The following is a 15,884-nucleotide window of genomic DNA, read 5'->3' as shown; positions in this document are numbered from 1 at the left end:
CATAGCGACCCTATAGGACCAAGTAGCACTGCCCCATAGGGTTTCCAAGGAGCAGCTGGTGGATTTGAACATGCCAGCCCTTTTGGTTAGCAGCCAAGCTCTTAACCACTGTACCAACAGGGCTCTATGTTTAACTTAGGTAAGCAGAAATACTGTTTTTTTTTAATAATTTTTATTGAGCTTTAAGTGAACGTTTACAAATCAAGTCAGTCTGTCACATATAAGCTTATATACACCTTACTCCATACTCCCACTTGCTCTCCCCCTAATGAGTCGGCCCTTCCAGTCTCTCCTTTCGTGACAATTTTGCCAGTTTCTAACCTTCTCTACCCTCCTATCTCCCCTCCAGACAGGAGATGCCAACACAGTCTCAAGTGTCCACCTGATACAAGTAGCTCACTCTTCATCAGCATCTCTCTCCAACCCATTGTCCAGTCCCTTCCATGTCTGATGAGTTGTCTTCGGGAATGGTTCCTGTCCTGGGCCAACAGAAGGTTTGGGGACCATGACCACCGGGATTCCTCTAGTCTCAGTCAGACCATTAAGTCTGGTCTTTTTATGAGAATTTGGGGTCTGCATCCCACTGATCTGCTCCTTCAGGGATTCTCTGTTGTGCTCCCTGTCGGGGCAGGCATCGGTTGTGGCTGGGCACCATCTAGTTCTTCTGGTCTCAGGATGATGTAAGTCTCTGGTTCATGTGGCCCTTTCTGTCTCTTGGGCTCATAGTTGTCGTGTGACCTTGGTATTCTTCATTCTCCTTTGCTCCAGGTGGGTTGAGACCAATTGATGCATCTTAGATGGCCCCTTGTTAGCATTTAAGACCCCAGACGCCACATTTCAAAGTGGGATGCAGAATGTTTTCATAATAGTATTATTTTGCCAATTGACTTAGAAGTCCCCTTAAGCCATAGTCCCCAAACCCCCGCCCTTGCTCTGCTGACCTTTGAAGCATTCATTTTATCCCGGAAACTTCTTTGCTTTTGGTCCAGTCCATTTGAGCTGACCTTCCGTGTATTGAGTATTGTCCTTCCCTTCACCTAAAGTAGTTCTTATCTACTAATTAATCAGTAAAAAACCCTCTCCCTCCCTCCCTCCCTCCCCCGCATCGTAACCACAAAAGTATGTGTTCTTCTCAGTTTATACTATTTCTCAAGATCTTATAATAGTGGTCTTATACAATATTTGTCCTTTTCCCTCTGACTAATTTCGCTCAGCATAATGCCTTCCAGGTTCCTCCATGTTACGAAATGTTTCACAGATTCGTCACTGTTCTTTATTGATGCGTAGTATTCCATTGTGTGAATATACCACACTTTATTTACCCACTCATCCATTGATGGACACCTTGGTTGCTTCCAGCTTTTTGCTATTGTAAACAGAGCTGCAATAAACATGGGTGTGCATATATCTGTTCGTGTGAAGGCTCTTATTTCTCTAGGGTATATTCCGAGGAGTGGGATTTCTGGGTTGTATGGTAGTTCTATTTCTAACTGTTTAAGATAACGCCAGATAGATTTCCAAAGTGGTTGTACCATTTTACATTCCCACCAGCAGTGTATAAGTGTTCCAGTTTCTCCGCAGCCTCTCCAACGTTTATTCTTTTGTGTTTTTTGGATTAATGCCAGCCTTGTTGGAGTGAGATGGAATCTCATCGTAGTTTTAATTTGCATTTCTCTAATGGCTAATGATCGAGAGCATTTTCTCATGTATCTGTTGGCTGCCTGAATATCTTCTTTAGTGAAGTGTGTGTTCATATCCTTTGCCCACTTCTTGATTGGGTTGTTTGTGTTTTTGTGGTTGAGTTTTGACAGAATCATGTAGATTTTAGAGATCAGGCGCTGGTCGGAGAGGTCATAGCTGAAAATTCTTTCCCAATCTGTAGGTGGTCTTTTTACTCTTTTGGTGAAGTCTTTAGATGAGCATAGGTGTTTGATTTTTAGGAGCTCCCGGTTATCGGGTTTCTCTTCATCATTTTTGGTAATGTTTTGTATTCTGTTTATGCCTTGTATTAGGGCTCCTAGGGTTGTCCCTATTTTTTCTTCCATGATCTTTATCGTTTTAGTCTTTATGTTTAGGTCTTTGATCCACTTGGAGTTAGTTTTTGTGCATGGTGTGAGGTATGGGTCCTGTTTCATTTTTTTGCAAATGGATATCCAGTTATGCCAGCACCATTTGTTAAAAAGACTATCTTTTCCCCAATTAACTGACACTGGTCTTTTGTCAAATATCAGCTGCTCATACGTGGATGGATTTATATCTGGGTTCTCAATTCTGTTCCATTGGTCTACGTGCCTGTTGTTGTACCAGTACCAGGCTGTTTTGACTACTGTGGCTGTATAATAGCTTCTGAAATCAGGTAGAGTGAGACCTCCCACTTTCTTCTTCTTTTTCAGTAATGCTTTGCTTATCCGGGGCTTCTTTCCCTTCCATATGAAATTGGCGATTTGTTTCTCTATCCCCTTAAAATATGACATTGGAATTTGGATCAGAAGTGCGTTATATATATAGATGGCTTTTGGTAGAATAGACATTTTTACTATGTTAAGTCTTCCTATCCATGAGCAAGGTATGTTTTTCCACTTAAGTATGTCCTTTTGAATTTCTTATAGTAGAGCTTTGTAGTTTTCTTCGTATAGGTCTTTTACATCCTTGGTAAGATTTATTCCTAAGTATCTTATCTTCTTGGGGGCTACTGTGAATGGTATTGATTTGGTTATTTCCTCTTCGGTGTTCTTTTTGTTGATGTAGAGGAATCCAAGTGATTTTTGTATGTTTATTTTATAACCTGAGACCCTGCCAAACTCTTCTATTAGTTTCAGTAGTTTTCTGGAGGATTCCTTAGGGTTTTCTGTGTACAAGATCATGTCATCTGCAAATAGTGATAGCTTTACTTCCTCCTTGCCAATCCAGGTACCTTTTATTTCTTTGTCTAGCCTAATTGCCCTGGCTAGGACTTCAAGCATGAAATAAGAGCGGTGATAAAGGGGATCCTTGTCTGGTTCCCGTTCTCAAGGGAAATGCTTTCAGGTTCTCTCCATTTAGAGTGATATTGGCTGTTGGCTTTGCATAGATGCCCTTTATTATGTTGAGGAATTTTCCTTCAATTCCTATTTTGGTAAGAGTTTTTATCATAAATGGGCGTTGGACTTTGTCAAATGCCTTTTCTGCATCAATTGATAAGATCATGTGGTTTTTGTCTTTTGTTTTATTTATGTGATGGATTACATTAGTGGTTTTTCTGATATTAAACCAGCCTTGCATACCTGGTATAAATCCCACTTGATCATGGTGAATTTTTTTTTTGATGTGTTGTTGGATTCTATTGGCTAGAATTTTGTTGAGGATTTTTGCATCTATGTTCATGAGGGATATAGGTCTATAATTTTCTTTTTTTGTAATGTCTTTACCTGGTTTGGGTATCAGGGAGATGGTGGCTTCATAGAATGAGTTGGGTAGTATTCCGTCATTTTCTATGCTTTGAAATACCTTCAGTAGTAGTGGTGTTAACTCTTCTCTGAAAGTTTGGTAGAACTCTGCAGTGAAGCCGTCCGGGCCAGGGCTTTTTTTTTGGTGGGAGTTTTTTGATTACCGTTTCAATCTCTTTTTTTGTTATGGGTCTATTTAGTTGTTCTACTTCTGATTGTGTTAGTTTAGGTACGTAGTGTTTTTCTAGGAATTCATCCATTTCTTCAAGGTTTGCAAATTTGTTAGAGTACAATTTTTTGTAATAATCTGAAATGATTCTTTTAATTTCAGTTGGGTCTGTTGTGATGTGGCCCATCTTGTTTCTTATTCGGGTTATTCATCCATTTCTTCAAGGTTTGCAAATTTGTTAGAGTACAATTTTTCATAATAATCTGAAATGATTCTTTTAATATCAGTTGGGTCTGTTGTGATATGGCCCATCTTGTTTCTTATTCAGGTTATTTGTTTCCTTTCCTGTATTTCTTTAGTCAGTCTGGCCAATGGTTTATCAATTTTGTTAATTTTTTCAAAGAACCGGCTTTTGGCTTTGTTAATTCTTTCAATTGTTTTCCTGTTCTCTAATTCATTTAGTTCAGCTCTAATTTTTATTTTTTGTTTTCTTCTGGTGCCTGATGGATTCTTTTGTTGCTCACTTTCTATTTGTTCAAGTTGTAGGGACAGTTCTCTGATTTTGGCTCTTTCTTCTTTTTGTATGTGTGCATTTATCAATATAAATTGACCTCTGAGCACTGCTTTTGCTGTGTCCCAGAGGTTTTGATAGGAAGTGTTTTCATTCTCGTTGCATTCTATGAATTTCTTTATTCCCTCCTTAATATCTTCTATAACCCAGTATTTTTTCAGGAGGGTATTGTTCAGTTTCCAAGTATTTGATTTCTTTTCCCTTTTTTTTCAGTTATTGATTTCCACTTTTATGGCCTTATGGTCTGAGAAGATGCTTTGTAATATTTCGATGTTTTGGATTCTGCAAAGGTTTGTTTTATGACCTAATATGTGGTCTATTCTAGAGAATGTTCCATGTGCGCTAGAAAAAAAGTATACTTTGCAGCAGTTGGGTGGAGCGTTCTGTATAAGGCAATGAGGTCAAGTTGATTGATTGTAGCAATTAGTTATTCCGTGTCTCTGTTGAGCCTCTTACTGGAAGTCCTATCCTTCTCCGAAAGTGGTGTGTTGAAGACTCCTACTATAATTGTGGAGGTGTCTATCTCACTTTTCAGTTCTGTTAAAGTTTGTTTTATGTATCTCTCAGCCCTGTCGTTGGGTGCATAAATATTTAATATGATTATATCTTCCTGGTCAATTGTCCCTTTAATCATTATGTAGTGTCCTTCTTTATCCTTTGTGGTGGATTTAACTTTAAAGTCTATTTTGTCAGAAATTAATATTGCTACTCCTGCTCTTTTTTTGCTTATTGTTTGCTTGATATATTTTTTTCCATCCTTTGAGTCTTAGTATGTTTGTGTCTCTAAGTCTAAGGTGTGTCTCTTGTAGGCAGCATATAGACGGATCGTGTTTCTTTATGCAGTCTGAGACTCTCTGTCTCTTTATTGGTGCATTTAGTCCATTTACATTCAGCGTAATTATAGATAAGTATGTGTTTAGTGCTGTCATTTTGATGCCTTTTTATGTGTGTTGTTGACAGTTTCATTTTTCCACATACTTTTTTCTGCTGAGACATTTTTCTTTGTAAATTGTGTGTTCCTCATTTTCATAGTATTTGACTTTATGTTTGCTGAGTCGTTATGTTTTTCTTGGTTTTTATTTTGAGTTATGGAGTTGTTATACCCCTTTGTGGTTACCTTAATATTTACCCCTATTTTTCTAAGTAAAAACCTAACTTGTATTGTCCTATATCGCCTTGTATCCCTCTCCATATGGCAGTTCTATGCCACCTGTATTTAGTCCCTCTTTTTGATTATTGTGATCTTTTACATATTGACTTCAATGATTCCCTGTTTTGAGCATTTTTTTCTTTTTAAAATTAATCTTAATTTGTTTTTGTGATTTCCCTATTTGAGTTGATATCGGGGTGCTCTGTTCTGTGACCTTGTGTTGTGCTGGTATCTGATATTATTGGTTTTCTGACCAAACAATTTCCTTTAGTATTTCTTGTAGCTTTGTTTTTTTTTTTTTTTTTTTTGGTTTGGTTTTTGCAAATTCTCTAAGCTTGTGTTTATCTGTATATGTTTTAATTTCGCCTTCATATTTGAGAAAGAGTTTTTCTGGATATACGATCCTTGGCTGGCAGTTTTTCTCCTTCAGTGCTCTGTATATGTCATCCCATTGCCTTCTTGACTGCATGGTTTCTGCTGAGTAGTCTGAACTTATTCTTATTGATTCTCCTTTGTAGGAGACCTTTCTTTTATCCCTGGCTGCTTTTAAACTTTTCCCTTTATCTTTGGTTTTGGCAAGTTTGATGATAATATGTCTTGGTGATTTTCTTTTTGGATCAAACTTGAATGGGGTTCGATGAGCATCTTGGATAGATATCCTTTCGTCTTTCATGATGTCAGGGAAGTTTTCTGCCAGCAGATCTTCAACTATTCTCTCTGTGTTTTGTGTTATCCCTCCCTGTTCTGGGACTCCAAGCACATGCAAGTTACTCTTCTTGATGGAGTCCCACATGATTCTTAGGGTTTCTTCATTTTTTTTAATTCTTTTATCTGATTTTTTTTCAGCTATATTGGTGTCAATTCTCTGGTCCTCCAGATTTCCCACTCTGCATTTCAATTGCTCGAGTCTGCTCCTCTGACTTCCTATTGCGTTGTCTAATTCTGTAATTTTATTGTTAATCTTTTGGATTTCTGAATGCTGTCTCTCTATGGATTCTTGCAGCTTATTAATTTTTCCACTATGTTCTGGAATCATCTTTTTGAGTTCTTCAACTGCTTTATCAGTGTGTTCCTTGGCTTTTTCTGTAGATTGCCTTATTTCATTTCTGAGGTCATCCCTGATGTCTCGAAGCATTCTGTAAATTAGTTTTTTATATTCTGCATCTGGCAATTCCAGGATTGTATCTTCATTTGGAAAAGATTTTGATTCTTTAGTTTGGGGGGTTGTAGAAGCTGTCATGGTCTGCTGCTTTATGTGGTTTGATATTGACTGCTGTCTCTGAGCCATCTCTAAGATATTGTAGTGATTTATTCTATATTCGCTCACTGAGTCTAATCTTGTTTTGTTTTCTTTCAATATACATAGATGGGCTACTAGATTGTGATGTCTTGATTGTTGTAGCCCTTGAGTCACTTATGTCCTATTACCAGCTGGTTTGGGCTGTTACCAGATATATAAGCCTAAGGGTCCATTCACTATTCTTGAGTAGAATCTGATTTTGGGTCTCCAAGTGTGTGGTGTAGACTGTCACCTATTCACTTAGAGGAGTAGTGGTGATAGTTGTGTGTACCAGATTCTAGTAGCAGCAGGGGTTCACACTCGGGGGGTAGGATGTTGACAGGCTTCCCCCAAGTGCCAGTGAGGTAGGTGTGTCTTTATTCCTAAAGCACTTTGGTGGGTGGGCTCTGCAGCTGTACCCTAGGCCCCCAATGCAAGTACCTCTACAGATTGGTAGGTGTCACCCTCCTTAGACCCCTAAGGCAGGAGGCTAGGTGGTCTGGTGAGAGCTTCAGCCCTCAGTTCCCTGTTGTGGGTCAGTGAGGGCTCTGTTGAATTCGCAGAGATATCATACCTGGGGAACTTGTCTTTCCAGTAATCCTCTAAAACAATTACATTCAGATCCCTATCAGAATTACAGTTGCATCATAATAGCCACTTTGTTCCCTGTAGGGATGAAAGCCCAAGACTGTGGATCACGTATGCTTGGCTGGAGCTGGTTCTGTGTTTTTAGTCCAATTAGGGAAGGATTTTTGGTCCCTGGGTTTTTTTGTAGCTGCTTCTCTCAGGCCAGGAGAATGGGTTAGGAAAAGACCAAAAAAAAGAAAGAAAAACCGCAGAGCAGTTCACTTTCTGGCTCAGGAAATTCCAATGTTAATGAAGCCATCTGGGAAGGGGAGGGGAGGGTTCAGATAAATAGGAGAGAGTAGCACCCCGGAATATAGACAAAGTTACTTATCTTGCTTGGGATGACTGTTTTATCTGAGATTCCTGAGGGGGGCACGTCGACTGTGTGCACTGGCTGGGTAGAGATTGCCCCTGAGGGTCAGGCCCGTGTCCCGTGCTTGCGCTGTCTCAGAAGCCACGGTTAGTTCCTCCGCTCCCAGTCCAAAGCCCAGCGCCAAGGTTCCCTGGCTGGGTCGCCGCACTCCGGGCGCTGCCTCCCATTGACTTCTCCTCCTGTCAGCTGCATCGCTGCGCTGCCTGTGTGCACTGGCTGGGCTTCCCCCAAGGTCAGTTCAGGGGGCTAGGGCTGCGCCCCATGTTTGCGCCGTCTCAGGATGCCATGCTCAGCTCCCCTGCACCCAGTCTAAAGCCCGGCACCAAGGTTTCCTGACTGGGACCCTGGCTCCAGGCTTTGAAAACAGTCGCTGCTTCCCCATGGTTGTTCGTTCTTAGTCTCTGTCACTCAGGTCAACTCTCTAGATCTGTGTTTGATGGTCAAGGTTCGTAGATTGTCATGTATGTGATCGATTCACTTGTTTTTCCGAGTCTTTGTTGCAAGAGGGATCCGAGGTAGCTTCTACCTAGTCAGCCATCTTCAGAAATACTGGTTTTTGTTACCAATTTCAGCAATAAAGGAAGTGTGTTGCCTAGAAGGAAAAGTAAGCATAGAATTTTGAGGACACGATTTTCTCTAGAACCTTAAATTGGAAGCAAAATCACCTGGGGTGACATACTGAGATCCAGAAAAGGCACCTCACCCACTATGAGTTTATGGATCAAATACGTGGTTTATAAAACCTATTACAAAATTTGACTTGAACTGCTTAGAAAAGAAAGCTGCTTGCGATGGTGAAATCTGAAAGAAGAAATCTTGAAAGCCTTACTGTAGACCAGAAGGCTTTCAATGCCTGGTTGTAGCTGTGAAAAATTATTTAAGGTCACTGGGATAGCTGACGGATAATTAATTATGTTACCCAAGATGTACATTTCTTTGATATTGAATTGAATATCACCATTAAACACTCACGTTTTTTTAAAGATCTCAGAAGAATCAAATTAACATCATAATATCGAACTGAGTTATTCCTTTTATAAAGTAATACTTTGGCATTGTGCCTTAATGGTTGGAATTACTTGGTGTGATACTAAGAAATCTCCTGTAAGTGATGAAAAGCCCCGGGGATGTGTGAGAGTAGGAGAAACAATATATTCAGAATGCCGTGGGATGTCTGGGGAGAGCGGTGAGGCAGACAGGTGAGCATCTGGTCTGGACTGAGGAAGAGAAGCTGCCCTAGGTTTGCTGGTTGATGAGTTGGCAGATCAGTGCTGGGGGAGGCCATGGGTGTGCATTAAGTCATTCTAACCAAGTTTGCAAAGAAAGATGAGAAGAGGGCCAAAGATGAACTCCAAGAAACTACTATGCCCTAAGTAAGGTCCTTTCGCTGTTGTTAGTTGCCCCTGAGTTGGCTCTGACTCATGGTGACCTTATGTACAACAGAACAAAATGTTGCTCGCACCATCAATGGTATGTTTGAGCTCATTGTTGTGGCCACCATGTCAGTCCATTGCATTGAGTGTTTCCCTCATTTTCACTGGTCCTCCACTTTACTGAAAATGATGTCCTCCTCCAGCATTTTGTCCCTCCTGATGACATGTCCAAAGTAAGTTGTACGAAATCTCGCCATTCTCGCTTCTTAGGAACATTCTGGCCCTCTTTCTTCCATGATTGATTGGTTCATTCTCTGGCAGTCCATGGTATACTCAGTATTCTTGTTGTTTTTGTTGCTACTTGTCATTGAGTTGGCTCCAACTTGTGACAATCTTATGTACAACAGAACTTAGCATTGCCTGGTCGTGCACCATCTTCATGGTCATTGGTATGTTTTAGCTAATTGTTGTTGCTGCTGTGTTAGCCCACCTCATTGAGGGTTTCCCTGGTTCTCGCTGACTCGCTACTTTACCAAATGTAGTGTCCTTTTCTAGCAATTGGTCTCTCCTGATGACGTGTCCAAAGTAAGTGAGCCTACGTCTCGCCATCCTCGCTTCTAAGAAACAGTCTGGGTATATTCCAAGACTGATTCGTTCATCTAGATACAGCTAATAATGACTTGCCAGTCATCCTACAAACATTTATTTCGGCCATGAAGTCAAACGTTTTGAGTGGATTAGATCCCTTATTAGTATATTAGAAAAAGCCCAATTTAGCATACTTGCCAGCAGTCCTTATCTATCTTTCCAAATAAAGGACAAACACATATTGAATGATTTTATCACCTATTATGGCTTAAATGGAAACCCTGGTGGTATAGTGGTTAAGAGCTATGGCTGCTAACGAAATAGTTCAACAGCTTGAATGTACCAGGCGCTGCTTGGAAACTCTATGGGGCAGTTCCACCCTGTCCTGTAGGGTCGCTATGAGTCACAATCAATTCAATGGCAATGGGTTTATGGCTTAAATGTTGTACTAATAATTATAAAGTGAAGAATTACAATAGTACTGTTCAATCAGACCTGGGTTCTTGAATGTTGTAGTTCATTAACCAGCACAGTCTTGTGTTTTCTTCCTTAGGTTTTGCCCTGTGGTTAGTGGGCATATTGATAAACATCCACTCAGATCATATCCTAAGGAATCTCAGGAAACCCGGGGAGACTGGATACAAAATACCAAGGGGTACGTACTGAAATGAGAACTTTATTTTAAAATTGCGTCGCACAGTGCCTTGTCTTGCTGTTTTAGTTTTGGCAGATTGAATGAGTGCAGTGTTTACTCGCTGCGAGTTTTCAGTGTGAGCTGCTAGTATTAATAGCGGTGGGTGTCATTAGCGTTTTACTAGAACACCAGAAGAACCAGTTCTGGCCCCCTGAATGGTTAGTAGGCAGAAAGGAAACTCTGGTTACGTCTTTGTTGGGGAAGAGAGTGTGAGGACGAATTTATGGTTTATCAGAGGCGTCTAATACTTCCGTTTCTGGCAATATAATGAAATAGATATTTGACTGACCCTCCCTCTGAAAACAGTTAAAGATGTTGGATGAAACATTTTTTAACAAAATCTTTTCAATTCTTATGATCAAGAAAGGAGAAGTAATCCTCCAGAGGGAAAATCTAAGAGCACGTGACAAGCCAGAGAGCATCTTGTGAGAATTTGTAACCACTAGTTGGTCCTCATGCTGCTTTGCAGCCCAGAGTCACACCAGTGGATGGTCTGTGAAACCGCAAACCATGAATTACACTCCCTGTGATGCTAGGGTGGCAGGTACTTGCGTACCTGGACAAAGCAAGCCTAGCTCCCCTAGACGAAGCCAAGAGGCTGTAGCCCTCCAAAAATCCCAACAGATCAAGTTCCAGGGAGTAAGAGGCCACACTCAAAAGTCCCAGAACCCATAAGGAAATGCAGCACCAGGAGTAAGAGCATGACTCAATATGAAAGGTCTTAGATATTAGAATTAATAGACACAGATTCTGAAATGAGTGCTTAAAAAGGAGTAAGATGCTATAAAATGACTGAAAAAAAAAAGACAGACAAACCCATTGTCATCAAGTCAATTCCTACTCATAGCAACCCTACAGGACAGAGTAGAACTGTTCCATAGGATTTCCTAGGAGCAACTGCTAGATCTGAACTGCTGACCTTTTGGTTAGCAGCCAAGCTTGACTAAAAAATTATAAAATGGAGCCAAGGGAGCTTCTAAAAATGAGACGTCCAGGAGGTAAAGCAGAAAATCTAAGGGAGCTGGTGAGCACATGCCCTTGCTTAGTTTAGAACCCTCCCACTTGTATTCCTGGAAACCATACAAGGATAATAACAACAAAAACAAAGCAATGAACAGAACACCTGCAGACCCCAAGTTACATAAAGTGTTGCCTAAACCCGTTGCCGTCGAGTCGGTTCCGACTCATAGCGACTCTATAGGACAGAGTAGAACTGCCCCATAGAGTTTCCAAGGAGCACCTGGTGGATTTGAACTGCCAACCTTTTGGTTAGCAGGAGTAGCACTTAACCACTACACCACCAGAGTTTCCAAAGTGTGACCCAGAGAACCCAAAATCAGCAGAACCCACCTCCAGAAGTCGCAGCAGTGCGATGGATGTGGTGGGGAAAAGGGAAATGCGATGGAGTCTCCAACGGGCTGCCCATGGCGCCCAGGACCTCTGAGTATACTGAGAAGGTAGCTTCTCCTGGGTGCATGGTGGGCAAGCAGACTGTGCAGTTACCAGAAGGCTCTCTTTTCTCTGGAGGGGTGCAGTCTCAAATCAAAGCACACAGCCTGGAGGGTGGAGGGCAAGCACGGTTGTCGGCCCTACCCGCTCCCCTGGCCCGGCACTCTTGTGCAGCGAACAACGTGATTCCTAAGCTCAGCAGGCAGAATGGCCAGGCCAGAGGTACGGCCCTGTGCCTGGCCAAGGAGGGGCAGGGCGCAAGCCCTAGAGATGGCAGGATGAAAAGATGTAGAGAACGCCAGCGGTCACAAAAGTGGCAGACTTGGGACAGCGCCCCTTCTAAGAGAGGACGTCCTTCCAGAAGCAGGACCCATGGGAGAGGCCTTCCTGATCCACAGAGGGCAGCCTGAGGGGCTGCCTAGGAAAGCCGTCCATGAAAGCACAGAGCAGAGATGCCATGAAACCAGTCTTCCTGCCACTCCTTTTCCAAAGGTTCCAACTGACTGCGCTTGGCAATGTGTAGTTCTTGACCCATCTTGTCTCAAGGGAATGTCTTGTAGCAGATTGGCTTCTTGGGGCTTTCTTAAATAATTCCACAAGAGTGGCGTCTGGGGTCTTAAATGCTAGCAAGCGGCCATCTAAGATGCATCAATTGGTTTCAACCCACCTGGAGCAAAGGAGAATGAAGAACACGAAGGACACAAGGTAATTATGAGCCCAAGAGACAGAAAGGGCCACATAAACCAGAGACTACATCAGCCTGAGACCAGAAGAACTAGACGGTGCCCGGCTACAACCGATGACTGCCCTGACAGGGAACACAACAGAGAACCCCTGAGGAAGCAGGAGAGCAGCGGGATGCAAATCCCAAATTCTCGTAAAAAGACCAGACTTAACAGCCTGACTGAGACTAGAAGGACCCCAGTGGTCATAGCCCCCAGACCTTCTGTTAGAGGAACCATTCCCAAAGCCAACTCTTCAGACAGGGATTGGACTGGACAATGGGATAGAAAAAGGTGCTGGTGAAGAATGAGCTTCTTGGATCAAGTAGACACTTGAGACTATGTTTGCATCTCCTATCTGGAAGAGGGGTGAGAGGGCACAGGGGATCAGAAGCTGGCAGAATGGACACAAAAGAGAGAGTGGAGGGAAGGAGCAGGTTGTCTCATTAGGGGGAGAGCAATTAGGGGTATATAGCAAGGCAAGTTTTTGTATGAGAGACTGACTTGATTTGTAAACTTTCACTTAAAGCACAATAAAAATAATAAAAAAAAAAATTCCAAGCCCATTAGCCCACCTGCATGGTTCAATTATGGTGTGCTCACTGATTAAAATCAGCAAATGGGATGCAGGCAGAAGGAACCAGTTAGACAACTGCCCCTACCCCAGCCTGAGGCCGTCCACCCTCAGGATGAAAGCAGTGTTGCCGACTGAGAGGGTGGCCAGGCTCCCCCCTTGGGGTTGAGCTGTTCAGGCCCCTCATATTCAGGCTTTCACCAGCACCTGAGGGCATGGGTTCATTCTCAGGTGTTGTCCTAATGACACCTAATGACACAGACACAGAGGATGTGACACACACAGGTGTAAGACTGAAGCAGTATAGAAATCTGTAGATAAGACACTGTCGCTGATCTGAAGCTCCACCTTCAGAGGGAACGCCACTCTGTGCACTTTGGTGAGCATCCTTGCAGACTCTTCTCCTACTTATGCCTCCCACACGTTACCTGAATGCCATCAGAGCGTTCAGACGGGCTGTGTGTTATCATAAGAAGTTTGTCAGTGAACATGGGCATCGTTTTAAAATTGTGAGTTACATCAAGCTGCTCAAGAGTAGAGAGTGCTGCATTGCAGAGGCCCTGCCCCCCGCCCGCCCCTCCAACCTGAGCATGATGGTACCCTGGGCTCTGGCCATTTCCTTTTTCTGGGAAACACCGTGTCTGGACTCCGGTGGAAGCCTAGTGGTCTTCAGCTGCGTGTGCTCAGAGGTGTAATCTGTGTGCTAGTCTGTGACACTTGTTAAAACAGGTGTTAGATTTAGGGTGTGAGCACTTCTCTTTTTAATGTGCTACCCTGACACCTCTACAGAATATTCTTGGCTTAGCAGATGGCACGGTGGATCCCGGAGCAGGTCAGGCCTGGGCTCTGTATAACACCCTGATTGGCTCCTCTTTCTCCCCGTGGGAAAGATATAGCCCTTACTGTGACCCCCAAGGACAGATCTGCTGAGACCCTCACCCAGTCACCCATACTCTTGGGGTATGTCGATGGCTCTCCGGGCTGAGGCCATTGCTGTGGCCCTTTCTCTGGCCCAGAGCCATATCCCCCAGTTACCACCGGTCCCACCCTCCCCCGCAGACCTTGGCACAAATCTCACCTTCTGGGTGAGGCCCATTCTGGACCATTCTGACTGGGGCAGCACTCCACCACACCCCCACATCCTGGGCCCCTTGCCCTGCCCTGCTTTCCATAATTCTCAGCACCCTAGACTATACACTTTCCTTATTGATTGTTAGTTGCCTTCCAGTCATTTCCAACTCATGGCAACCCCATGTGTACAGGGTAGAACTGCTCCATAGGGTTTCCAAGGCTGTGATCTTTCAGAAGCAGATTGTCAGGCCTGTGTTCTGAGGCACCTCTGGCTGGATTAGAACCACCAGCCTTTCGACCAACAGTCAAGCATGTAACTGTTGGCACCACGCAGAGACCCTCTTATTGAGGGTCTTTAGTTGAGGTTGTTGAGGTGGAGAAGGCTGCACTGCATTGTGCATGGGTGCTTCCCAGGTGCCAAGGACGGGCCTTGGGTAAGGCAGGCTTGATGCACTTTTGAAGATTTGGCAAACGAACGAATGGATCTGTGCTTGAAAATAGACATTTTCTTCAATTGTTGGTCTAGGGTTCAATACAGGTCCATTGTGTTAAGCTTGTTCACTGTTGACTCTTCCTCAGTATTCTCGCTCTCTGTTTGGGTTTTGTGGCTCTATTTTTTAACTAGGGAAGTGGCATGTTACGGGGCGTGTGGAGGATAGCAAGCCCCCAAGGCAATCTCTTAATTTATGCCTCCTCCCACCATTTCAAGATGAATAGACACTGATAGCGGTGATGTGTCAGCAGAAATGCCTTCCCCCCTCTTGTCCTGCTTCTCAGTCAGGCACCCTTCATATTTGTGGCGCCTCGGAATGTCACCCTGCGCCTCATCTGGCACCCCCTTGAACTTGGGCCCAGGGGCAAGTGCCCCCCCACCCCAGGGTATTAAAGTCTTTCACAGTGATGGTTGACTTGTCTATTCAGATAGAGCCTGCTGACGTAGATAGATAGTTGATAGGAGGTTGCGATGTGAAAGAGTAAGCCTTGTAACGTTGGATGTGTCTCACTGATGGAAATTCTGTGTGGGCTGCATTTTCCCATTGTTGAATTTCTGTTCTCCAGCTAAGTTTTCACACACGTCCCTTGAGCCAGCGTTTCAGTGGGTACCATTTTGTAATACATGCCCGACTGTGGCCTGTGTTTCTCATAGGAGGCTTGTTTGAGTACGTGACCGCGGCCAACTACTTCGGCGAGATCGTTGAGTGGTGTGGCTACGCGCTGGCCAGCTGGTCTGCCCAAGGCGGGGCCTTTGCGCTCTTCACATTTTGTATTTTATCCTCCAGAGCAGAACAGCATCACCGGTAAGTTTTCAAAACACTTTTGGCATTTGTAATTTGTTTTCTCACTTTATTATCATAACTTGCAGGTTAGTTAGCTGTTAATGTTAACTTGAGTTACTGAATCTGTTTATACCATGCTTTAGCTAAAAAAGTACAAAACTAAGCAAATGTCTGCAGAATAACCCAGCTTTAAGGAAATATCGGGAGCAGCAGGGGGCTTAGTGGTAGATTCTTGACTTCCATTTGGGAGACCCAGGTTCGATTCCCAGCCAACACACCTTCTGCACAGCCACCACCCATCCGTCAGTGGTGGCTTGCGTGTGGCTGTGATGCTGGACAGGTTTCAGCAGAGCTTCCAGACTGACAGACTAGGAAAAAAGGCCTGGAGATCTCCTTCCAGAAATCAGCCAAGGACAACGGTCCGATCTACAGCCGATCATGGGGATGGTGCAGGACTGGGCAGTGTTTCCTTCTGAGGTGCATGGGGTTGCCGTGGGTCAGAGGCAACTCGACAGCAGCAACAACAAGGAAACATGAGGTCT

At 43.4% G+C, this 15,884-nt stretch overlaps 1 protein-coding gene across 1 annotated transcript in view; it reads left to right on the top strand.

Moving 5' to 3' along the window:
- Positions 1 to 15,884, top strand: part of SRD5A1 (steroid 5 alpha-reductase 1) — a 54,075-nt gene that overhangs the window by 30,778 nt on the left and 7,413 nt on the right. Inside the window, exons 3-4 of the mRNA XM_064279749.1 lie at positions 10,109 to 10,210; positions 15,213 to 15,363. Of these exons, the coding sequence (XP_064135819.1) occupies positions 10,109 to 10,210; positions 15,213 to 15,363 (253 nt within the window). The remainder of the gene's footprint in view (positions 1 to 10,108; positions 10,211 to 15,212; positions 15,364 to 15,884) is intronic.

Source organism: Loxodonta africana, chromosome 2, assembly GCF_030014295.1.
Source record: "Loxodonta africana isolate mLoxAfr1 chromosome 2, mLoxAfr1.hap2, whole genome shotgun sequence".
Classification (NCBI taxonomy): domain Eukaryota; kingdom Metazoa; phylum Chordata; class Mammalia; order Proboscidea; family Elephantidae; genus Loxodonta; species Loxodonta africana.
This window is presented reverse-complemented; position numbering and strand designations above follow the sequence as displayed.